General features: G+C 43.8%; 1 protein-coding gene across 1 annotated transcript; it reads left to right on the forward strand.

Moving 5' to 3' along the window:
• The first annotated feature begins 909 nt into the window (after window positions 1–909).
• Window positions 910–26,937, forward strand: LOC126093159 (dynein light chain Tctex-type 1-like). The gene is made up of 3 exons (XM_049908706.1): window positions 910–954; window positions 8,907–9,068; window positions 26,722–26,937. The coding sequence occupies exons 1-3, from the start codon at window positions 910–912 to the stop codon at window positions 26,935–26,937; spliced, it is 423 nt and encodes a 140-aa protein (XP_049764663.1).

The following is a 26,937-nucleotide window of genomic DNA, read 5'->3' on the forward strand; positions in this document are numbered from 1 at the left end:
TCCCTGCAGTCATTTCGTCTTAACTTCCCAGGACTTCCTATTTATTTCATTCCTCATCGACTTGTGTTTCTGTATTCCTGAGTTTACCGGGACATTTTTGTTGGGTTTGGTTGTTTTGGGGGAAGAGACCAAACAGCGATGCCATCGTTGTCATCGGATTAGGGAAGGACGGGGAAGGAAGTCGGCAGTGCCCTTTCAAAGGAAGCATCCCGGCATTTGCCTGGAGCAATTTAGGGAAATTACAAAAATCCTAAATAGGATAGCCGGACACGGGACTGAACAGTCATCCTCCCGAATGCGAGTCCATAGTGCTAACCACTGCGCCATCTCGCTCGGTAACATTTTCGTATTTCCTCCTTTCATCGATCAATTGAAGTATTTCTTCTGTTAGCTAAAGAACTCAAAACGAGCATTCAAAACAAGAAGGAGGGGAATGCTGGCGAGAGGAGTGTGCCTTCACAACAGTGTATGTCTTCGTGCAATCCTAGTCACGAAGCCTATGTGTACTAAGTTTGATTTAAATCTGTTCGGTCGTTTAGGAGATGTTGAACATACATACACGCATCCACTTTTATAATATTTATGGATTTGCCGACATTCAGTATTTTTCGTTATCATTTGAAAGTAAATGTGAGATAATAATGAGCGACATATTAATTGTGACTACTGTGCATATATGTATGCAAAACTAACGTGAGATTACCAATTATGTTTGTAGGATAAGTAAATATTTCCATGATAATTCACTTTATTATTTGCTACTAAATATCAGCAATCATTTTACACAGAACTCATAACACCGTTATTGGCCGCTACAATGTTTCAGCCGAAGGCGAGGGCATTGAATAATAGTTCAGTAGTAAACAGAGATTATTTCCTGAAACGTCTGCTACACTTTAAGCTAACGTCATGGAGGAAGAAGAAGAAGCTTCATTACACGGTTTAAAGAGTTATGTGAGTAACTTCCTTCGCAGTTTCGGCTTATTATACTAATTGTGTAATACTTAACGGAAAAACATTTACGTTACTAACAAAGTCTTTCCTTCCTACATATTCAAAATCTTGCAAGCTGGTGGCATAGTTTTACATTGGTGTTTGACAATGGCAAACATCCCCCACTCCCTCACCCGACACACACACACATATACACACATATATACACACGCTGATTATCTCCAGTTGTACCTAAATGGAAAACCAATAAACCTAAAGACAGCTGTCGAGAATCTCAATACCGGTCCGTGCGCACTATCGAAATGGGCGTTGGACAGAGGGTTAACGTTCAACACATTCACAAGTGCTAATGGTCGGTCGTTCTAGGCTTATTAGCCTGAAATATCGAGAATCCCTATCATCTTTATCCCCAAATGGGACGAATATCAACTTCTCTGCTTCAACAAAGAGTCTATGAAAAATATCAGATGAAAATCTAAAGTGTGCTGAGCACATAAGTACAATGTGCAAGAAGGCATCTCTCGATGACCTATAAATGTATAAAAAACCCTCCCTCTCCATCGGAAAAAGAAACTTTTACAAACACTTTTACATCGAGTTACTGAATACGGCGACGTTATCCTGCGCAACGCCTTTCTCAGGAAAGATCACGGCACCTAGAACTAATTGTGAATGCCTGTGTTTGTTCTATCTGTGATGTTCGACTGTTTGATAATACTTCACCATCATAAGCATAGCTATCGTGGGTGGATGCGTGGAGACAAGTGCAGTGATTTCCATATCATTTGTCTTCTGTGCTGTCTTATCAACGTACACCATCCCCCATATCTCAAAAAATGGTTCAAATGGCTCTGAGCACTATGGGACTTAACATCTATGGTCATCAGTCCCCTAGAACTTAGAACTACTTAAAACTGACTAACCTAAGGACAGCACACAACACCCAGCCATCACGAGGCAGAGAAAATCCCTGACCCCGCCGTGAATCGAACCCGGGAACCCGGGCGTGGGAAGCGAGAACGCTACCGCACGACCACGAGATGCGGGCCCCCATATCTCTTCTCGACCTTAATGCTCTCATCTGAACAATATGGCAGAGGTACCCGTCCCCATCACAGCAAAATCCCTGCTGTCCAGCTCCAACGTTCAGCTATTTTCTCAAAGTCCTTCTCAGTAACAGGAGCCTGACTGTGGAAAACTTTCCGTATTATATTAGAGAACTGAATAACAACTCAAACTTCAGAAGGCAGTCAGCCACATATTTACTAAAGCGAAAATTATGATTATCATTGTCCTTGCATGCACTCGTTACCCATACACGTGTTTCTTTCCAACCAGTTCTTCCTCATTTCCCAGTATTCTTAGCTAATGCAGCCTTGTTAAATTTCCTTTCTCCAGAACTAGCTGTACCATAAAACATCTGTTATGTACCCTTGTAAATTATTTTTTATATCTGCCACTGTCATTATTATTGTTATTATTATTATTATTATTATTATTATTATTATTATTATTATTATTATTATTACTATCGTCACTCTTAATGATAGCAGCAGTTGTGCAAATATTGCCAGTATTAACTTTATTAGTTCGTAGTCTGTATTACTCACACTGACACTACAGAAACTCATATCATTTGAATACCATTTGTCACATTAAAAATATTATTTCTTATTTTGAAAAGATAGACCGCTTCATCTGCAAGTACTGTATTTATAGGCACAACCGGTTCGCAGCAATTTGCTTGCATCATCAGGTGCAATAAAACCAAGTCATGTCCAGATGGGAAAAAAGAAAATGTTCAAATGTGTGTGAAATCATATGGGACTTAACTGCTAAGGTCATCAGTCCCTACGCTTACACACTACTTAACCTAAATTATCCTAAGGCCAAACACACACACACCCATGCACGTGGGAGGACTCGAGCCTCCGCCGGGATCAGCCGCACAGCCCAGACTGCATCGCCTAAGACCACTCGGTTAATCCCGCGCGGCTGGGAAAAAAGAGAATAGGATGACGTAGCATTCATAATTAGCAAATTTTCGCTCTCTTGAGCTGGCAACTAACGTCCTGACACCTTGTATGTTTAGCATACAGTCCCGTGTGTGCACTTGCTGTAAGAAAGTGAGTGACCGTTATTTGTTCAGCTTTATTCCATAGACGGTCATATGCATTCTATGGTTTGATCACCATTACGACATATGGGGACACTTTACCTCACCATATGTTACTTATGGTATCACGAGATTGTTATTTGTTCTTTGTGGTTTTCTTTATGACGTCCGTAACTTAGCTAAAATTTGCTGATAATGAACGCTAGTGCATCTAATTCTCTTCTTGCGATCTGAACGTGACTTAATTTTATTGCACCTGATGATGCAGCTAGAGTGCTGCGATACCAATCATGCCTTTAAATAAAGAACTTACAGTTAAAGCGGTCTTACCTTTTCAAAATAATTGTCCAGGCTGTGATCGCCCTGATCTCAAAATCTGCTGCGTGTTATTTCTTAAATATCTATGGTGCAAAAAAGTTACTGTGTATGTGAAATCCTGGTCCGACGTAAGAGAGTGCCTGACGGCCGTGATCAGATCACGTTAAATAAATAACATAAGTAAATACACCGAAGCGCCAAGGAAACTGGTATAGGCATGCGTGTTCAAATACAGGGATATGTAAACAAGCAGAATAACACAAGTCTCTGGCGCAGTTGTTAAATCAATTACTGCTACTGCAATGGCAGGTTATCAAGATTTAAGTGAGTTTCAGCCTGGTCTCACACTCGGCGCACAAGCGATGGGACACAGCATCTCCGAGGTAGCGCTTAACTGGGGATTTTCCCGTACGACCATTTCACCAGTGTACCATGAATACCAGGAATCTGGGAAAACATCAAATCTCCGACATAGCTGCGGCCGGAAAAAGATCCTGCAAGAAAGAGACGAACAACGAATGAAGAGAATCGTTCAACGTGACAGAAGTGCAACCATTCAGCAAACTACTGAAGATTTCAATGCTGAGCCATCAATAAGTGTCTGCGTGCGAATCATTCAATAAAACATCATCGATATGGGTTTCAGGAGACGAAGCCCACTCCTCTACCCTTGATCACTGGACGAAACAAAGTTTTACGCCTCGCCAACACCGACATTGGACTGTTGTTCACTGGAAACACGTTGCCCGGTCGGACGAGTCTCGTTTCAAGTTGTATCAAGCGGTTGGACGTGTATGGTTATGGAGACAACCTCAGGAATCCATGGATCCATCATGTAAGCAGGGAACTGTTCAAGCTGGTGTAGGCACTGTAATGGTGTGAGGCGTGCGCAGTTGGATTGATATGATCCCTGAAACATCTAGATACGACTCTGACAGCTTATGAATTAGCAGTTCAAAATTGATCTCGTTTTCTATTTCCAGAGATATTTCATACACTTTCAACCACGACGGATCCAAAGACAGTGATTTTATTTATTACTAGGGAATAACAAAGCAGTCGGGTTCCAGTCTACTTGTTTTCTAATTTTTGTTTCCCAAATAATTTGATTTAGTTACCTTCGTAGTCAATATGCCTTCGTTAAATCCTATTATCTATTTGTAACAGGTTGATCAGCTTTTCTCAATAACCCTTGAATATTCACAGATATAACTGTCTATGTACTAGCTGATTTTTGAGATTTAGAAAACACGGAGAAAGTCTCGTATATATTTTGTTTTATTGACACAATTCCCTTCCTAAATTAATGAGAGATAGCACTGGGGAATCAATGAAGAAGTAGTTGATCCTAGTGTGTATCGTTTCGGTATAATAACAGTCAGTCCGCACCACATTCTTTCTCGTTCCTATCACCATAGATATTATTTCCCATGAAACTGTCCTTCACCATTAATATCTGATAAATCATAAATATGTCTTTGGCTTTACAATGACTAAGCTTCTTAATTCTCACGACACGATATTAATTATAAGTTCGAGTTGTTTCAATGTCTGTTCAGCACAAATTTAGTCTTTTCTCGGGCACTACATCTCACGTCTTGTTTATTAGCAGAATCGCCTTGACAATGATCGGCAAAGTTATTATTATGATAAGGTCCAAGTATCTTCTGTCCCAATATTTCAAAATAATCTATTATCCGCCACTCCAATGTATAATCCAGTTATCAGAATGATATTTAATTAGGCTTATAATCCCTAACTTCCAACTACCACGGAAGACTGCGAACATGCGAAAACGAAGACTCAAGAAAGCTAACAATGCTGCGTATTAGTTTATATATTATATTCAAAACAAAACGCAGCTCTGTTATGTCTTCCTTGGATTCCCTTTGTACTACTTGGCGTTACTCTATTTCAAATATCTACTCTTTGCAAAATTTTAACTAAGTATTACTTGGAGTTTCAACTACCGTTTTTGGCTCTTGGCTCATTTCGCATTACAGAATTTAATCTAATATTCGTTTCTGAATACCCACTCTCTAAAGAGCGGTTACAAGGTGACACTTACGTAAGCATCGTGTCTTATTAACGGCATCCATTCATCTCATGTCGCTCGCCCAGTGAAGATCTGCTTAAAACAACCTTCCACGAACGTGTTGCTTCCAAAGCTTTTCCAGATGCACGGACCGAGCGAGGTGGCGCAGTGGTTTGCACACTGGACTCGCATTCGGGAGGACGACGGTTCAATCCCGTCTCCGGCCATCCTGATTTAGGTTTTCCGTGATTTCCCTAAATCACTTCAGGCAAATGCCGGGATGGTTCCTTTGAAAGGGCACGGCCGATATCCTTCCCCATCCTTCCCTCACCCGAACTTGCGCTCCGTCTCTGATGACCTCGTTGTCGACGGGACGTTAAACACAAATCTCCTCCTCCTCCTCTTCCACGTCCATTGTAAATTCCGACGAACTTGGGCAATTTCAGCTGGACAATACGACACCCCGTACTTCCAGAATTGCTACAGATTGGCTCCAGGAACACTCTTCTTACACTCCTGGAAATTTAAATAAGAACACCGTGAATTCATTGTCCCAGGAAGGGGAAACTTTATTGACACATTCCTGGGGTCAGATACATCACATGATCACACTGACAGAACCACAGGCACATAGACACAGGCAACAGAGCATGCACAATGTCGGCACTAGTACAGTGTATATCCACCTTTCGCAGCAATGCAGGCTGCTATTCTCCCATGGAGACGATCGTAGAGATGCTGGATGTAGTCCTGTGGAACGGCTTGCCATGCCATTTCCACCTGGCGCCTCAGTTGGACCAGCGTTCGTGCTGGACGTGCAGACCGCGTGAGACGACGCTTCATCCAGTCCCAAACATGCTCCATGGGGGACAGATCCGGAGATCTTGCTGGCCAGGGTAGTTGACTTACACCTTCTAGAGCACGTTGGGTGGCACGGGATACATGCGGACGTGCATTGTCCTGTTGGAACAGCAAGTTCCCTTGCCGGTCTAGGAATGGTAGAACGATGGGTTCGATGACGGTTTGGATGTACCGTGCACTATTCAGTGTCCCCTCGACGATCACCAGTGGTGTACGGCCAGTGTAGGAGATCGCTCCCCACACCATGATGCCGGGTGTTGGCCCTGTGTGCCTCGGTCATATGCAGTCCTGATTGTGGCGCTCACCTGCAGGGCGCCAAACACGCATACGACCATCATTGGCACCAAGGCAGAAGCGACTCTCATCGCTGAAGACGACACGTCTCCATTCGTCCCTCCATTCACGCCTGTCGCGACACCACTGGAGGCGGGCTGCACCATGGGGCGTGAGCGGAAGACGGCCTAACGGTGTGCGGGACCGTAGCCCAGCTTCATGGAGACGGTTGCGAATGGTCCTCGCCGATACCCCAGGAGCAACAGTGTCCCTAATTTGCTGGGAAGTGGCGGTGCGGTCCCCTACGGCACTGCGTAGGATCCTACGGTCTTGGCGTGCATCCGTGCGTCGCTGCGGTCCGGTCCCAGGTCGACGGGCACGTGCACCTTCCGCCGACCACTGGCGACAACATCGATGTACTGTGGAGACCTCACGCCCCACGTGTTGAGCAATTCGGCGGTACGTCCACCCGGCCTCCCGCATGCCCACTATACGCCCTCGCTCAAAGTCCGTCAACTGCACATACGGTTCTCGTCCACGCTGTCGCGGCATGCTACCAGTGTTAAAGACTGCGATGGAGCTTCGTATGCCACGGCAAACTGGCTGACACTGACGGCGGCGGTGCACAAATGCTGCGCAGCTAGCGCCATTCGACGGCCAACACCGCGGTTCCTGGTGTGTCCGCTGTGCCGTGCGTGTGATCATTGCTTGTACAGCCCTCTCGCAGTGTCCGGAGCAAGTATGGTAGGTTTGACACACCGGTGTCAATGTGTTCTTTTTTCCATTTCCAGGAGTGTAGTTTAACCACTTCGGCTGTCCACCAAACTCCCCAGACATGAGTATTATTGAGCGTATCTGGGATGCCTTGCAACATGCTGATCAGAGGAGATCTCCACCCCCTCGTACTCTCAAAGATGTATGCACAACCCTGCAGCATTCATGGTGTCAGTTCCCTCCAGCACTACTTCAGACATTAGACGAGTTCGTACCATGCACTTCTGCGCGTTCGCGGGAGTCTTACACGATATTAGGCATGTACCAGTATTCTTTGGCCCTTCAGTGTAAAAACTGAGAGCCATGATAGTGATAATAATAGAAATACAACAGTTATTAATGGTAAATAAACAATAATAACACTAAAAACGTTGGTAACAGGAGCAAGATAGCTAATTGTTTGTACAGAAAACCGTGACATTGTGACAGAGCGAGGTCGAAGACAGAGTGGTTCAGACGCACTGCCCTAGCTAGAGACGTTGGGAAAAGAGAAATATGATGAGAGGAAAGGATGATTTCTTAGTTGTGAGAGGGTAAGCAGTGTGAAAAAAGCAAACGTAAGAGTTATTACTGGTGTGAAGTCGGAAATGTGATTCAGTTTTCCGGTATAGTGAGGGACCATTCCATTTCCTGCTACGGTGGTCGACTTGGCGAAGGCGCCTGTGTGGTGGAAACGGACAGAAAGCAGTTTTGTCATATGGGAACGAATCTTTCTGCTGTGTTGTCCATGCAAAAATGATAATGTCGAGGAGAGATATGAGGGACTGTATGCATTGGTCATAAAGCAAATGAGAGAGGAGTTTTGAAAATCTTTGGACTTGTATGCACTTAACCGAGACACTTGTGCGTAAGGTGCTGACGTTTGATTAGTGTACACAGGTACGACACATGCATTACAACGTGTGGAAATTTGGGTCCGGCCTTGAGCCGTGCTCGGATAACCAAAGAGGTTAAGGTTGGGTTGGGTTGTTGTGGGGGAGGAGAGCAGACAGCGAGGTCATCGGTCTCATCGGGTTAGGGAAAGAAAGTCGGCCGTGCCCTTTCAAAGGAACCGTCCTGGCATTTGCATGGAGCGATTTAGAGAAATCACGGAAAACCTAAATCAGGATGGCCGGACGCGGGATTGAACCGTCGTCCTTCCGAATGCGAGTCCAGTGTGAAAGCGGTTAAGGCGACCGCTCGCTTCCACCGGAAAATGCGGGTTCGAGTCACTTTTCATTGCCGTCATTCCATCATACAGCTGGAGGCGGTTTATGCAGTGTTCTCAGCTGAGAATACATTTCGTGTCTTTGGTAAGTTAGCTAGATGGACCTTTACAAGCCGGCCGCGGTGGTGTCGCGGTTCTAGGCGCTCAGTCCGGAACCGCGCGACTGCTACGGTCGCAGGTTCGAATCCTGCCTCGGGCATGGATGTGTGTGATGTCCTTAGGTTAGTTAGGTTTAAGTAGTTCTAAGTTCTGGGGGACTGATGACCACCGATGTTAAGTCCCATAGTGCTCAGAGCCATTTGAACCATTTTTTGGACCTTTACTGTTTCTATCGGTGACGGTGACACCTGCATGTAATCGATTCGCAGTCGTCCTACCTGAGGGAGGAGATCGGGACGGCGGTGCAAGAGGCGCTGGACGCCGTAGTGGGCGACGCCGAGTTCCAGGAGCACTGCGTCGAGATGTGGATCAACGCCATCCTGGAGAGCTGCCTCGGCCGCTTCGTGGGCCTCGAGAAGAACAGCAAGTTTGTAGGTCTGTTGACTACCAAATGTTCGTTCTGAGAGAAGTTCAGCTTGATCTGCTTACGGTCCAGTTGCCTTATTTCCATACACGCTAACGGAAATGGGAAATGTTGCACCCTGATGACCTTGAGCGAACACTGCAAAACCTACACTCATGCTCATAAATTAAGGATAATTGCAGAATGTGGTGCCACACAACGTGGCACTATACAAAACTGGTGCTAATAGCATAGGCACATAGGGAACACACACGACATAGATCTGTAAGTCCATGGTATTGAGGATAAGTTGAGCTACAAAACAACACTGATTCCTGCGCATGTACCCCGACATCAATATGGGATATGATCACCATGCACACGTACACAGGCCGCACAACAGGTTGGCATACTCTGGATCAGGTGGTCGAGCAGCTGCTGGGGTATAGCCTCCTATTCTTGCACCAGTGCCTGTCAGAGCTCCTTAAATGTCGTAGGGGTTTGAAGACGTGCAGCGATACGTCGACCGAGAGCGTCCCAGACGTGCTCGATGGGGTTTAGGTCTGGAGAACAGGCAGGCCACTCCATTCGCCTAATATCTTCTGTTTCAAGGTGCTCCTGGACAATGGCAGGTCTGTGGGGCCGTGCATTATCATCCATCAGGAGGAAGGTGGGATCCACTGCACCCCTGAAAAGCAAAATGACATCCCGATACACATGACCTGTTACAGTTCCTCTGTCAAAGACATACATATTCAGCTTGTAGCAAGTCGTCGAATGAGTTGACTTTCTCACGGGTAAAGCCTTTTGTTCGAGCATACGACGTTCTGGTTGGCTTCCTAATTGAAAGCTTATCTTGATGATGTCGAAGAAAATGGTCAAGCCAAGCCCTTCCAGCAATTTCATTTCTGAAGTTTGTTGCAATTCCATTCCTAACTGTAAGTTGGTAGACCATTTTTCGAACATTCATACCAGTAAAAGTATAGAATTAGCCCCCCATATAGTGTAAGTAATCCACTAGTTCACTTTCTAGGGCTGCTGGTAGAGCTCGTCTTCTTCCAATATTTTTAGTTTCAACATCTGCTATCTGTGAGGTATTAGCCCCATACACATACCGGCGCAGAGTTGTTTTTGAGACAGAAAAATGATTCGATGCTTTTTTAACTGTCATCGTTTTACCTCTAACAGCAGACACTGCCTCTCGCATTTCGTTTTTGTCTCCTACCTGCCTATTGGGAGTTTGGTTAGGTGCCAGATCAGTCCTAGGCATTGTTGTTGTTGTTGTTGTTGTTGACTTCAGTCCTGAGACTGGTTTGATGCGCCGGCCGGAGTGACCGAGCGGTTAAAGGCGCTACAGTCTGGAACCGCACGACCGCTACGGTCGCAGGTTCGAATCCTGCCTCGGGCATGGATGTGTGTGATGTCCTTAGGTTAGTTAGGTTTAAGTAGTTCTAAGTTCTAGGGGACTTATGACCACAGCAGTTGAGTCCCATAGTGCTCAGAGCCATTTGAACCAATTTGAACTGGTTTGATGCAGCTCTCCATGTTTCTCTAACTTGTGCAAGCTTCTTCGTCTCCCAGTACTTACTGCAACCTGCATCCTTCTGAATCTGCTTAGTGTATTCATCTCCTGGTCTCCCTCTACGATTTTTACCCTCCACGCTGCCCTCCAATGCTAAATTTGTGATTCCTTGATGCCTCAGAACATGTCCTACCAACCGGTCCCTTCTTCTTGTCAAGTTGTGCCACAACTCCTCTTCTCCCCAATTCTATTCAATACCTCCTCATTAGACATGTTATCTACCCATCTAATCTTCAGCATTCTTCTGTAGCACCACATTTCAAAAGCTTCTATTCTCTTCTTGTCTAAACTATTTACCGTCCATGTTTCACTTCCATACATGGCTACACACCATACAAATACTTTCAGAAACGACTTCCTTACACTTAAATCTATACTCGATGTTAACAAATTTCTCTTCATCAGAAAGGCTTTCCTTGCCATTGCCAGTCTACATTTTATATCCTCTCTACTTCGACCATCATCAGTTATTTTGCTCCCCAAATAGCAAAACTCCTTTACTACTTTAAGTGTTTCATTTCCTAATCTAATTCCCTCAGCATCACCTGACTTAATTCGACTACGTTCCATTATCCTCGTTTTGCTTTTGTTTATGTTCATCTCATATCCTCCTTTCAAGATACTGTCAATTCCGTTCAACTGCTCTTCCAAGTCCTTTGCTGTCTCCGACAAAATTACAATGTCATCGGCGAACCTCAAGGTTTTCATTTCATCACCATGGATTTTAATTCCTACGAAAATTTTTTCTTTGTTTCATTTACTGCTTGCTCAATATACAGATTGAATAACATCAGGGGTAATCTGCAACCTTGTCTCACTTCTGTCCCAACCACTGCTTCCCTTTTATGCCATCTGGTTTCTGTACAACTTGTTAAATAGCCTTTCGCTCCCTGTATTTTACCCCTGCCACCTTCAGAATTTGAAAGAGGGTATTCCAGTAAACATTGTCAAAAACTTTCCCCAAGTCTACAAATGCTAGAAACGTACGTCTGCCTTTCCTTAATCTCTTTTGTAAGACAAGTCGTGGGGTCAGTATTGCCTCACGTGTTCCAACATTTCTACGGAATCCAAACTGATCCTCCCCGAGGTCGGCTTCTACTAGTTTTTCCATTCGTCTGAAAAGAATTGGTGTTTGTATTTTTCAGCCGTGGCTTATTAAACTGATAGTTCGGTAATTTTCACATCTGTCAACACCTGCTTTCTTTGGGATTGGAGTTATTACATTCTTCTTGAAGCCTGAGGGTATTTCACCTGTCTCACAGATCTTGCTCACCAGATGGTAGAGTTTCGTCAGGACTGGCTCTCCTAAGGCTGTCAGTAGTTCTAAGGGAATGTTATCTACTCCCGGGGTCTTGTTACAACTCAGGTCTTTCAGTGCTCTGTCAAGCTCTTCACGCAGAATCATGTCTCCCATTTCATCTTCATCTACATCCTCTTCCACATCCATAATATTGTCCTCAAGTACATCGCCCTTGTATAGACCCTCTATATACTCCTTCCACCTTTCTGCTTTCCCTTCTTTGCTTAGAACTGGGTTTCCATCTGAGCTCTTTATATTCATAAAAGTGGTGCTCTTTTCTCCAAAGGTCTCTTTCACTTTTCCTGTAGGCAGTATCTATCTTACCCCTAGCAAGATCAGCCTCTACATCCTTACATTTGTCCTCTAGCCGTCCCTGCTTAGCCATTTTGCACTTCCTGTCAATCTCATATTTGAGACGTTTTTATTCCGTTTTGCCTGCTTCATTTGCTGCATTTTTATATTTTCTTCTTTCATCAATTAAATTCAATATTTCTTCTGTTACCCAAGGATTTCTACTAGCCCTCGTCTTTTTCCTACTTGATCCTCTGCTGCCTTCACTACTTCATCCCTCAAAGCTATCCATTCTTGTTCTACTGTATTTCTTTCCCCCATTCCTGTCAATTGTTCCCTTACGCTCTCCCTGAAACTCTGTACAACCTCTGGTTCTTTCAGTTTATCTGGGTCCCATCTCCTTAAATTCCCACCTCTTTACAGTTCTTCAGTTTTAATCTACAGTTCATAACCAATAGATTGTGGTCAGAGTCCACATCTGGCCCTAGAAATGTCTTACAATTTAAAACCGGGTTCCTAAATCTCTGTCTTACCATCATATAATCTATCTGATACCTTCTAGTATCTCCAGGATTCTTCCATGTATACAACCTTCTTTTATGATTCTTGAATCAAGTGTTAGCTATGATTAAGTTATGCTCTGTGCTAAATTCTACCAGATGGCTTCCTCTTTCATTTCTCTCCCCCTATCCATATTCACCCACTATGTTTCCTTCTCTCCCTTTTCCTACTCTCGAATTCCAGTCACCCATGACAATTAAATTTTCGTCTCCCTTCACTACCTGAATAATTTCTTTTATCTTATCATACATTCCATCAATTTCTTTATCATCTGCAGAGCTAGTTGGCATATAAACTTGTACTACTGTAGTAGGCATGGGCTTCGTGTCTATCTTGGCCACAATAATGCGTTCACTATGTTGTTGGTAGTAGCTTACCCGCACTCCAATTTTTGTATTCATTATTAAACCAACTCCTGCATTACCCCTATTTGATTTTGTATTTATAACCCTGTATCCACCTGACCAAAAGTCTTGTTCCTCCTGCCACCGAACTTCACTAATTCCCACTATATCTAACTTTAACCTATCCATTTCCCTTTTTAAATTTTCTAACCTACCTGCCCGATTAAGGGATCTGACATTGCACGCTGCGATCCGTAGTACGCCAGTTTTCTTTCTCCTGATAACGACGTCCTCTTGAGTAGTCCCTGCCCGGAGATCTGAATGGGGGATTACTTTACCTCCGGAATATTTTACCCAAGAGGACGCCATCATCATTTTACCATACAGTTAAGCTGCATGCCCTCAGGAAAAATTACGGCTGTAGTTTCTCCTTGCTTTCAGCCGTTCGCAGTACCACAACAGCAAGGCCGTTTTGGTTAGTGTTGGAAGGCCAGATCAGTCAATCATCCAGACTGTTGCCCCTGCAACTACTGAAAAGGCTGCTGCCCCTCTTCAGGAACCACACGTTTGTCTGGCCTCTCAACAGGTACCCCTCCATTGTGGTTGCACCTACAGTACGGCCATCTGTATCGCTGAGGCACGCAAGCCTCCCCACCAATGGCAAGGTCCATGGTTCATGGGGGTAGGAGTCCTAGGCATCTGAAAACAAAAATAAAAACATTTTACAGACCCTGGGGTCCACATTACAAGCACCAGTGGGGGCCATATTATAGTCACCTACACCTTGTAAACTCGTATAAAAAACTTAAAAACGAAAGAATACCACACCTTTTAATCTATTTGAAACTGTTGCCAATACTTTCTAGGTTGTATGCATGGTGCTTACATCTATGTATTAACCAGTAATGGTACGTTAATAAAGTGAAATTAACATACCTCTCAAGGTTTTGAACAGGATCTTGAAAAATATAACCTCACTGTCACTCAACCACTGGACTGACCTGCTTTCAGCGCTCCTACAGGCCAGCGAGGATACTAGTAGACTAGTTCCAGCTGTCACCACTAGAGTTTAGCTAAATGTTATTAAGATATTAAGGGGGGCCATATTTGTTGCAGGGGCCATATTACCATCACTTCCCCTATATTTAAAAGTTACAAAAATATTAAAAAGTGTGAGATAAAGAGAAAAAAGTGTCTCATAATGTTACTACAAATTTTTATGACTCTTGTTCCCTTATAGTCATTAAGATAGCTGTCTGTTGTAAGTTGTTAAACTCTTTCATTATTTTCTTCCAGTTGTAAAGAATGTCTGTTAAGTGATGTAAGTGCTGCATAAAAGCCAAATGTTTTGTAACATTGTGGCTGACATGACTGGGCATGGATTTTACTGTCTGTTCAATATGGCTTTCTAAAACTACTAGAAACTTGCTTATTTTCTTTTAAGATGATAAATGATTACTTCAATGGTTTACGTCTATCTCAACAATGAATTGCGATTTCAGTCAGGCGAATGGTATCAGTTTATCAAAGTATCTTTACTCTAAATTGTCGTTGGTTAATTTTTTAAAAAATATATGATTCAGTTACTTTTAAGGAAAGTGAGAAAAATAATATAAATACTACATAAATTATTAGAATACTGTGAAACCGAAGCTGATAATGAACTAGCACTCAACAGGTTCATTGTCAACATCTCACACCTACATGCTAACCCATTTGGATTGCAAAACCTTTATATACTATGGATTTAGATTGTTTTTGAAAACAATGCATTTGATGGTGAAAAATTCAAAAAATACAAAAACAAATTAACTATTTTTATTTGGAATACAGTACACAGTTATTATGTTTATTGCAGAGCTGTAATGCGACATATTTGAATGCTTTCGCTAATTAACCCTGTTTACAAAAGGAAAAACAAGTAACAAAACAAAATAATATTTAATGTTTACAATAGAGAAGTCCACCCAACGTTTCTTGCATATTTGCTGTAGGTCAAGAAGGATGACACACTTTCACTGTCAGGAACAAATAGTATACATTGTTTAATGTCTTCCATTTTCTTGACCCCAGTAGTTAGTTTCGTAACCTTGTAACACTTTTCATCTGGCAACTGTGGATTCTTCCTTTGGTCAAATTTCAGGGAGAAGTTATTGGTCTGAAGCCCATTAATGAAATCCATTGCCTCCACAACTCGTGGCATTTATGATTTATAAGGAAAATGATGAAACTCTGAAATATTTAGTGGTAGCTTGTCAGCCCTTGGAATATCTCGTTTCGATGTTTCAATATAAAAGCAAGTCTTCTTAAAAACTGATAGCCACGACGTCTTGAAATCTACTATTTCATCTCCATCCACCAAATGCACCATGAAATTACAGTTTGCACTTACTATAAGTTCCATTAATTCATGGATTGTGTACATTCTCTCCACTTTCTTGAGAACTCTCTTTATTACCCCAAATACCCTGTCACATGGCAGGAATGAAAGACCGTGGATAGGGTAAAAATGTTCAATCTTTTCAAATCAATCTAACTCCATGAGAGCTAAATGTAGGCGGATCACAATGTTGTGTTTGTTCTGTCCCGGGTAGTAATCGGAAAACAGAAGTACGTTTTTCACATCTTGGGCTATATGTTCACTGATGTAGCTTAATAGAAAAGTACAAACTTCATTGGATCTTTTCTTCGCATTCCCTTCGTGATAGAGATAAAAACAGATGACCTTGTATGTAGGTTATGTATACAAAATACTGCAACAGTCAACTGGCGCAAGTAGAACAGTCCTTGCCCCGGGGCACAAGGAAGTGGAACATTTTGCATGTGTTCGAAACATAAATCAGTAGTTCTAGGATTAGTCTCCGACTGTCTTTTCCCATCTTGCAGAGCATCGTAAAACTTCTCAGACCTTCGAATATGGACAATCTTCTCTGCTACTGCTTCTCGTTTTGCTACCTCACAGAATGTTTTTGACTTATTCTTTAACGTCAACTCTTCGCAAGGCAGCAATTGTCTATTTTAGGTCTTCCTACAGCAAGCGAAAAGTTTTCACGAAAAATCTTATTATAGTACTCGCATTTCTCTGGCGAGTTAGGATGTTTGGCAATAAAAAGTTGGTGCATTTTCTTCACAGATAGTTCACAGTCAAGGTAGTGCATAGTGCGGCTGCCATAATGACTTTCATTAATGGTAAATGATCCGAGATAATCTGAAATTTTGACAATTCCTTCTGACGGCACAGCATTAACACACTTACATTTCCCTCTTCCGTCTTTCGGTGTCTGCCCACTACAATTTGCGAATTCTTTTAACTCTCGCACCAGTTACTGCATAAATTCTTCGAAAAGCTTTTCTACACACTTCAGATCGTTTGTCTCCAACGAGGACACATTAGCTAAAAGATTTTTCACACCTGCACCCCTTCTCACTTCTTGCGCGTTGTCTTTTAACATCACTAGCTGTGATCAGTCCTTGCAGGAAAAGGCCCTGTTCATTCTTGCATTCCATGTTCAGAAAATGTGCTAAAGCTCGAGTTTTGTTGTCTTCTGCAATAACACTGAAACATCTTCTTCTACACTTGCAATCTTCTTCTGTCACCTATCTCGGAATTGCTTTGTCTCTATAATTCACATATTCCTCTCCATTAATTTTAGCTTTCTTCATAATGTTCCTTTGATATTCCGAAGAATGTTTCACCCTTTTCTTCTCGTAACTGCTGGTACAAGCCACTTCATCCATTTTTACAGGAATACTAAAATCAACAATGCCAATTTCTTCCGTACAGTTGTACCGCACTTTACTGTGGTGCCAACAGTTGAGAAGAAAAATGCAGCTAGTATACTGTTTCGAAATTAATACGTCAAAGGTCATCTAGGTTCTATCGTCGTTACTTAAAATCAACTGACGTCCTGGACTTTGGACGTTTCTGCACTCAGCTCAAACTTGCTACCTCTGTTTGAACAGCAACAAACGATGACTTTGGCTGTTTTCGTGCACCGCCTGGTGGAGCCCCATGCAGAGTATGCATTTTTGCCTGTAACTCATTTTTCACCAAAAGTGGACTTAAGAGGTTTCTGCAGTCAGAATATATATATATATATATATATATATATATATATATATATATATATATATATATATATATATATATATCTCGCAGACGTAAGCTAGGCATCCTAACGTGCCCTCAACGCACATAACTATTCCATTCTATACGTAGGACGCATGAACAGGCCCTGCAGTTGATCAGTTGATTTTAAGTAACGACGATAGACCCTAGATGACCTTTGACGTATTACTTTCGAAACAGTATACTAGCTGCATTTTCATTCTTTCTTTACCAGTTACGAGTTAACATTTTTAGTTCTGAAGAAAGACTCATAAGAGATGAAACTCGTAAACTGTCTCAGTATTACCAAATGCAATCAACACACCTGTGAATAAACAAGTATATTTCAAAGACGATCACATGCTTCGATTCAACAACGTCAAAATTCATTGATTTCTTTCTCTTTTTCCCTTCCAAGAAACCTATCTTACATTAGTCTTCACTGAACGCTACGGTCGCAGGTTCGAATCCTGCCTCGGGCATGGATGTGTGTGATGTCCTTAGGTTAGTTAGGTTTAATTAGTTCTAAGTTCTAGGCGACTGATGACCTCAGAAGTTAAGTCGCATAGTGCTCAGAGCCATTTGAACCAATCTTCACTGAAAAATACAATTTTGTGTATGTCTTTGTTTCCTTTTTGCTGATCTAGGAGACGCATGGTAAGATTCTGGATTCGTATATGAGAGTAAGGAGATTCAGATTTAGATTTTCCATACTTGACCTAAATCGCTTGAGTGAAGTTTCGAGATACTCGTAGTAACCCCTCCTTACCTTTGTCTATTCCGAGCTCGATGTCTGCCATTAACGATCTCGTCGCCAAGTGGATTTTAAATACGTCAAACAGAATATGACTTTTTTTACTTGCAGTTAACCTCACTACTGCCTGTTATAAATTTCTCAGTACATCGTTTTGTTAGCGGCTTCGAAAGAACACAACAGTTCGAGTTATGGCGTTCGAACCACAACAGTCTCTGTTCCATATGTTTGCTGACCCAGTAAACAATTAATAGTGAAACGACCACACGATTGACAGTGGGTTCTTTAATTAAATGTTCAACTGGAACAGTAAACTGAATCGTTGAAATATGAATTTCTCTCGTAACGAATTGTGGCTGGTACTCATTTTTTATTGATGGGTCGGGGCTCGAAATGAGGGCAGCGTTCGATTGAATTAGCAATTATTTTCGTTACGTTACCGACAATGTAATTTCGCATTTCGAAGACGTCATTCGTGGTCGAAGCTTATACTAAAACACAGTACTTTACTGCTGCACATACTTTCAGACTTATAACACACAAATGACCAAATTTCATCCATATTGAGAAAGCACTGCTGTTGTGAAACGTAGCTCACACATAATAGTTCACAAACTGACGCAGGCGCAATGCTCATTACGTAATACAGTTTTGACAGAGGTGTTAATCTCTTTACCATGCATTAAAGGCGCAAACATGTGGGTGTCTCTTGCAGATATACACTGAAGCGCCAAAGAAAGTGTTTTAGGCATGCGTATTGAAATATAGAGATACTTAAACAGGCAGAAGACGGCACTGCGATCGGCAGCGCCTATACAGGACACAAAATGCCTAGAACAGTTGTAAGATCGGTTACTGCTGTTACAACGACAGGTTATTAAGATTTAAGTGGGTTTGAACGTGGTGTTATAGTCGGCGCACGAGCGATGGGTCACAGCATCTCCGAGATAGCGAACGAGTGGGGATTTACACGTACGAGTATTTCATGACTGTACCGTGAATATCAGGAATCTGGAAAAACTTCAAATCTCCGACATCACTGCTGTTGGAAAAAGATCGTGCAACAACGGAACCAACGACACTGAAGAGTATCGTTCAACGCGATAGGAGTACAACACTTCCGCAAATTGCTGCAGATTTCAATGCCGGGCCATCAACAAGTGTCAGCGTGCGAAGCACTCAGCGAAACATCATCGATATGGGCTTTCAGCGTCGAAGGCCCACTAGGTTACTTTTGATGACTGCACGACACAAAGCTTTACGCCTCGTCTGGACCCATCAACACCGACAATGGATTGTTGATGACAGGAAGCATGTTGCCTGGTAGGACGAGTGTCGTTTCAAATTGTATCGAGCGGCTGAATGTGTACGGGTATGGAGACAACTTCATGAATCCCTGGACCCTGCATGTCAGCAGGGCACTGTTTAAGCTGGTGGAGGCTCCGTAATGGTGTGGGGCGTGTGCAGTTGGAGTTATAAGGGACCCCTCAATACGTCTAGATACGACTTTGACAGGTGACACGCACGTAAGCATCCTGTATGGTCATATGCATCCATTCATGTCCCTTCTGCATTCCAACGGACTTGGGAAATTCCAGCAGGACAATGCGACATTCCACACGTCCAGAAATTCTACAGTGGCTCCAAGAACACTCTTCTGAGTTTAAGCACTTCCGCCATCCACCAAACTCCCCAGACATGATCATTATTGAGCATATTTGGGATGCCTTGCAACATGCTGATCAGAGGAGATCTCCACCTCCTCTTACTCTTACGGATCTATGGAGAGCCCTGCACGATTAATGGTGTCAGTTCCCTCCAGCACTACTTCAGACATTAGTCTAGTCCATGCCACGTCATGTTGCGGCATTTCTGCGTGCTTGCAGGGGCCCTCCACGATTTTAGGCACATGTACCTGTTTGTACGGCTCTTCAGTGTATTATGATTGTATTTTCGAATCACAGGATCCACACATAACAGTAGTTTCCTCAGTTATGTACAGTTATACGGCTCAGTATAACACAAAGTAAATACAGCTTTCAAGTTTTGTAACAACGACTTACCGAGATTCTCTTGTAGATTAAAGCATTAAGATAAAATAGACCCTTGTGGATATCCTGAAAAGAGATCAGTTCTTCTTTCTTTTAAGTTTATCATATTATTTCCAACCATCTATTTCTGAAAGAAACTATCTCACCATTTTCTATAAACGAATCAGGGAAACCATGGAAAATCTATACTCGGATACCTTGCGGGAATTCAAGCCACGCGACTTTCAAAAGCGAGTCCAGAACCCCAACACCTGCGCAATCGTTCTGTTTGGAGTGCTAGTTCAGCAATTAGGGGCGGAAGTACTTGCAGTGGAAGCTTGAGTCGTAAAATGCAGAACGATGTGGCGTTCTGGGAAGCATGTCGCTCGGCGGAGGGGAGGGTTTGGGTTTGACGCCCTGACCAGCGTACAGATTCAATCTTAACTTTCGTCAATGCAAAACATGAATTTTTTTCCAACAAATGTGGAAGACAGGACCATTAACAAATCATTCTGGACAGAATAAAACTGCCTTTATAAATATAAGTAAAATGAAACTGAGGCAGATGGAAACATGTAAGTAAACTGTTTATTATTTCAAAAGTATTCTCCGTAACTATTAATACATCTATCCCACTGTGAGACAAGAGAGTCAGTGCTTTCATGGAAAAATATTTGTCTACGGAAGGATGGTAGTACCTCTTCGCTAGAAGCAAATCGACGGCGACGAATGTCTTTCTTCAGTGTTTCTAAAATATTGGAAGTCGCATGGAAAGAGACATGGACCGTATGAAGGATGTGTAAAGGATTCACATTAGAGCTTCTGCAGAGTAATCAAAACAACTTTGGCAACGTATGGGAGAGCCCGGAACAGATTTCGTTGCAATTGTTCCACGTGTTACTTTTTTATACTTCAATATCACCCCATTCCCACTCCTATGGGAGCGGTACGCGTCTTTTCCACCCCTACTCCCACTTCTTCAACAGGTACGTGGTTCTTACCTCTACAGTGCCGAGATAGCAAGGGATACGTGTACCAAATGGGGGTGAAATGGATCCAGTTGTAAGAGATGAAATGTTGAACATAGATACATACATTCAATGAGGACTGGACAAAAATATGTAAACAATGCGGGAAATGCATGCTTGAACATAAATTACATAGTTGCGCTGTAGTGTTTTACCGCGAACGGCACCTGTGAAGTGTGCTCAGTACGTTGCAAGTGTCACTCGTTGTCAGAACGGTGTCCTGTGTGACTGTAAGTACATTATGTCGGAGCTAAGTGAATTCTAACGTGGGAAAATCGTTGATACTCGTACGGTAGGTGCTTCCGTAACTAAGACAGTAGAAGTCTTTCGCGTTTCAAGAGGCATACAGGTAAAACGGAAACACATCATTCATTGATTCGCAACTTGGATGAAAGTGAGCGTTGAATGATAGTGATAGACGACCATTGAATAGGTTGGTGACGAAAAATAAAGAGGGCGACAGCTACAGAAATAATTGCAGAACCGAATGTCGAACTCGCGAACCCTGTCAACACCAAAACAAGATAAAGGCAGTTCCATAAGCAGGGAATTCTAGAGCGAGCTGGATTTCCGAAATCACTTCTTTCTGATGCTAATGCCAGTAACAGGAAAAGGTGGTGCCGAAACCTTAAAGTCTGGTCAGTGGATCAATGGAAGAAAGTCATTTCGTCGGATGAACCTTGCTGCACACTGTTTCCAACATATGGCCGAGCTTACTTGCGAAGAGAGAAACATGGGGAGGGGGGGCATTCGGTGATGATTGGACAGCCGGTTCGGGATGTTACATGGTCACCTTGATTACTCAGTAAGATTTCAGTCTACCAAGGGTTATGTAACTACGAGGGTTGGAACTTAAACAGTGGCAACTATTTATTCACAACCGATTCAAAAGAGTTACATGATTGCACCTGTTACTGTCCTACAAAGTAGTCACCAGCGTTGTGTAGAACCCGTTGCCAGCGATGTGGAAGGCATAGTATACCGTTAGCAGAGACTGTTCTGTTGATAGTGCGAATGGAGCGGTCTACTGCCTGTCGAATCTCTGGAACAGTTCTGAAGCGAATGCCACAAAGAGGTTCCTTCATCTTCGGAATCAAATGAAAGTCACGGGGACTTAAGTACGGGGAGTATGGTGGATGGTACAGTACTACCCAGTCTCATCGACCGAACAGAGCAGCCACAGCTTGTGTGCGGACATTGTCGTGGAAAACGATGGGTGGGTTGCGCAGAAAGTGTCGCCGCTTCTTTCGCAAAGCTGGTCGCAGGTGGCAAAAACGAACAGTAATACTGTGCATTGACGGTCTGCCGTGGAGGAACGTAATGCGTTTGGATAACACCATCACAGTCCTACACGAGACTCACCATACGTTTTACCAAACTGAGGCTCTGACGCACTTTCGTTCTTTCGCAGCGACCCATAATGACGCCATTCGTTGGAATGGCGTTCCAGTTTTGGCTCGTACGATGTGGCCCATGACCCATCCAATGTTACGATAAGGCGCAAGAAAGCCTCTCCTTCGCGCTCATAGCGCTCCAAGTGCGTCTTAGCAGCGTCGTAATGCATCTATTTCTGCAGTTCCGTCAAGTCACGCGGAACCAATCATGATGCAAATTTTCGCATGCCCAGGCGTTCCTTCAGGATGGGAAGCACAGTCGTATTCGCTAATCCGGTTCGTGGGCGAGCTCACGAATCGTATGGTGTCGATCACTGTCCACTAACGCGGCAACAGCATGCACATGCACGTCACCTTCAGACACGCTAGGACGACCTGCCCGATGCATGTCTGACACAGTTTGCGGACCTTCGTTGAAGGCTTTTTTTACCCAACGTGCCACTGTTCTGTACCACAATGCCAATTCCCCGCACGCCTCTTGAAGACCTTGATGACAGTGTCGTGCTGTACGACCTCTGGCACACTCAGTCTTGATCCAAAACCGTTGTGCCTGTTTGGAAAACATAGTGATGCCGTTACGTTAGACCGCTCGCTCACAAGCGACAGTGTTTCCCTCGATTGTGCGCACGCCGGTGACGTGGGACGGGGGAATCGATTTGCTCGGAGGTAAGGTAGGGTATGTCAACAACGTGCGCTATCAGCAACGATAGTAGATTCCATTGCACAGTGTCTCCACAGCAGTGTTGCCACTATTTAAGTTCCAACCTACGTATATTGGTTGATCAGGCCCACTCCATGGTACAGCGTTTGTTCCCCACTGGGGATGCCGTGTTGCAAGACGACAGAATCCCTGTTCACACAGCTCATATCGTCCGTCCTTCTTTTGTGAGAACGATTATGAATGAACTGCCAAATTTGCCGTGGCCACCACAGTCACCAGATCTCAATATTACTGAATCTTTGTGGCCTCCTTTGGCGACAAGGTGCGGTGGGGAGGGGGGCGGTGAGAGGAGGTGATCGCTACCCATCCCCACCATCATTACCAGAAGTTGTCACTATTTTGCAGAAGGAATTGTATAATATTCCCTTTAAATCCACACAGGACCCGCATTTATTTTCTTCTGAATGGCAGCGGTTTTCCCACACAGTATTAGGCGGAGTAATGTATTGTGGTTTTGGTGTTTACATATTTTTGTCCAACACCTGTACTTCCTCAGTCACTTTCTTATGTTGCACAATTACAGTGTGCATTTATATGAATAGTACCTAATGTTAACCGTAGGAGAGTCAGAGCGACAGTGATGAGGATAACAAAGTGGTATCTTAATTTACTTTTATTTCAATCACGGCTTCGAAATACACTCTAAGACAAGGAAAAAAAAGACACATCACGAAGGGAATTATACAAATGGGACAGAAATTGGTAGTGTACATACAAACAAATGATTACGATTTCAGAAAAATTGGATGATTTAGTCAAGAAAAAGAGCCTCACAACCTGAGCAAGTCAGTAATGCGTCGGTCCAAACCTGGCCCTTATGCAATCACTTATTCGGCTTAGCAGTGAATGTCAGAGTTGTTGGATGTCGTCCGGAGAGATATCGTGCCATGTTCTGTCCAAATGGTGCGTTAGATCGTTAAAATCACGAGCTGGTTGGAAGGCCTCCCCACAATGCTCCGCACGTTCTCAATTGGGCAGAGATCCCGCGACCTTGCTGGCCAAGGTAGAGCACAAAGATCATCAGCAGAAACACTTGCCGTGTGCAGGCGGACGTTATTTTAGTGAAATGTTACTCCAGGATGGCTTTACACCAAGGCCAACAGAATGGGGTACATGGTATTGCCGATTTCCCGCTGTGCTGTAAGGGTGCCGCGAATGAAAATCAAAATGGTCCTGCTGTGAAAAGAAATGGTACCCGAGATCATCACTCTAGGCTGTCGGGCAGTATGGAGGGCGATAGTCATTTTGGTATTCCACCACTGTCCGGGGCTTCTGCAGAGACGTCTTCGGCCTGGAATCTCACTGACTGGAGTAGAATTGTCTTCAGGGACGAGTTCCGCTTCGAAATGAGCCCCGATGATAACCGAAGGAGTGTCTGAAGACTCCCGACACATTGGTGGGATGACCGTCACCCTCCATATCGCCGGGCAACCAGTAGTAACGATCTCGGATGATATTTCGTTTCCTGATGAGACCCTTTTGGTTTTCACCCGCGGCACCGTTACAGCAAGGTGGTACGTCAACCATGTTCTACGCACCACTTAGTAGCCCTTCATGGTAAGCCATACTGGGCTTACACTTCAGCAGCATAATGCCCGTCAGCACACGTAGAGGGTTTCTACTGATTGTCTTCGTGCTTGCGAAATGCTGCATTGTCCAGAAAGGCTGCCGGATCTCTCCCCAATTTAGAACGTTCGGAGCACTGTGCGGGGGCCTTACAACCAGCAGGTAATTCTGACGATCTTACGTGCCAATAGGACAGAATTTGGCACGGTATCCATCAAAACGACATCCAACAACTCTACCAGTTAGCGCCAAGCTGAATAACTGCTTGCATAAGGGCCAGAGTTAGACCAAGGTGTAATTGACTTGGTCAATTTGCGAAGCTCTTTGCCTTCAACAAATTTCCCAATTTTTCTGAAATTTCAATCATTTGTTTGTGTGTACATGTACGTCACATCTACCGATTTCCGTCCCATTAGAATAATTTTTAGTCGCTCGTTTCTTCTCTTAGAGTGTACTTTAAAACACAAAATGTTAATGTTATAATACACCACTGGCCATTAAAATTGCTACACCACGAAGATGTCGTGCTGCAGACGCGAAATTTAGCCGACAGGAATAATAAGCTGTGATATGCAAATGATTAGCTTTTCAGAGCATTCACACAAGGTTGGCACCGTCGTCGAAACCTACAACGCGCTGACATGAGGAAAGTTTCCAACAGATTTCTCATACACAAACAGCAGTTGACCGGACTTGGCTGGTGAAACGTTGTTGTGATGCCTCGTGTAAGGAGGAGAATTGCATACTATCACGTTTCCGACTTTGAGAAAGATCGGATTGTAGCCTATTGCGGTTTATCGTATCGCGACATTGCTGCTCGCGTTGGTCGAGATCCAATGACTGTTAGCAGAGTATGGAATCGGTTGGTTCAGGAGGGTAGTACGGAACGCCATGCTGGATCCCAACGGCCTCGTATCACTAGCGGTCGAGATGACAGGCATCTTATCCGCATGGCTGTAACGGATCGTTTAGCCACGTCTCGACCCCTGAGTCAACAGATGGGGACGTTTGCAAGACAACAACCATCTGCACCAATAGATCGACGACGTTTGCAGCAGCATGGACTATCAGCTCTGAGGCCATAAGGCTGCGGTTACCCTTGACGCTGCATCATAAACAGAAGCGCCTGCGCTAGTGTACTCAACGACGAACGTGGGTGCACAAATGGCAAAACTTAATTTTTTCGGATGAATTCAGGTTCTATTTACAGCATCATGATGGTCACATCCGTGTTTGGCGACATCGCTGTGAACGCACATTGGAAGCGTGTATTCGTCATCGCCATACTGTCGTATCACCCGGCGTGATGGTATGGGGTGCCATTGGTTACACGTCTCGGTCACCTCTTGTCCGCGTGACGGCACTTTTAGCAGTGGACGTTACATTTCAGATGTGCTACGACCCGAGGCTCTACCCTTCATTCGATCCCTGCGAAACCCTACATTTCAGCAGGATAATCAACGACCGCACGTTTAAGGTCTGCATATGCATATGCCTTTCAGGATACAGAAAATGTTCGACTGCTGCCCTGGCCAGATATTCTCCAGATCTCTCCCCAATTGAAAATGTCTGGTCAATGGTGGCCGAGCAACTGGCTCGTCACAATACGCCAGTCACTACTGTTGATGAACTGTGGTATCGTGTTGAAGCTGCATGGGCAGCTGTACCTGTACACGTCATCCAAGCTCTGTTTGACTCAATGCCCAGGCGTATCAAGGCCGTTATTACGGCCAGAGGTGGTTGTTCTGGGTACTGATTTCTCAGAATCTATGCACCCAAATTGCGTGAAAATGCAATCACATGTCAGTTCTAGTATAATATATTTGTCCAATGAATACTCGTTTATCATCTGCATTTCTTCTTGGTGTAGCAATTTTAATGGCCAGTAGTGTTTAATACACTTGAGATCTGAAGATGGCCTCTTATGGTGGAAAGCAGTGTGTTCACCTTTTTCATTTCGCAACTGTGGCTGAAGTGAATGACCAGTATCGCTCATTAACAGGTGCTGCACCTGATTAAGACAGTACGCCGGGGTTATAAGAGTGCTGTCTGTTCAGTGACGTGCGTGATCTGCCCCAATGACGGTACGGGCATGCACGGGCAGAGCGCATGCGCTTGGCACCCGGGCATGGACCACGCGCTGGTCTACGAGTGGCAGAACCCACACGTACGCGTGTGTGTCACCGTCTTCACCATCTGCGCCACGCGCCTGCACTGA

This window comes from Schistocerca cancellata, chromosome 1 (assembly GCF_023864275.1).
Source record: "Schistocerca cancellata isolate TAMUIC-IGC-003103 chromosome 1, iqSchCanc2.1, whole genome shotgun sequence".
NCBI lineage: Eukaryota > Metazoa > Arthropoda > Insecta > Orthoptera > Acrididae > Schistocerca > Schistocerca cancellata.

Coding starts and splice junctions, on each gene's coding strand:
- LOC126093159 (XM_049908706.1), top strand. CDS start 910: ATGGAGGAAGAAGAAGAAGCTTCATTACACGGTTTAAAGAGTTAT. Junction 955..8,906: donor TACACGGTTTAAAGAGTTAT/GTGAGTAACTTC, acceptor ATCGATTCGCAG/TCGTCCTACCTGAGGGAGGA. Junction 9,069..26,721: donor TCGAGAAGAACAGCAAGTTT/GTAGGTCTGTTG, acceptor GCTCATTAACAG/GTGCTGCACCTGATTAAGAC.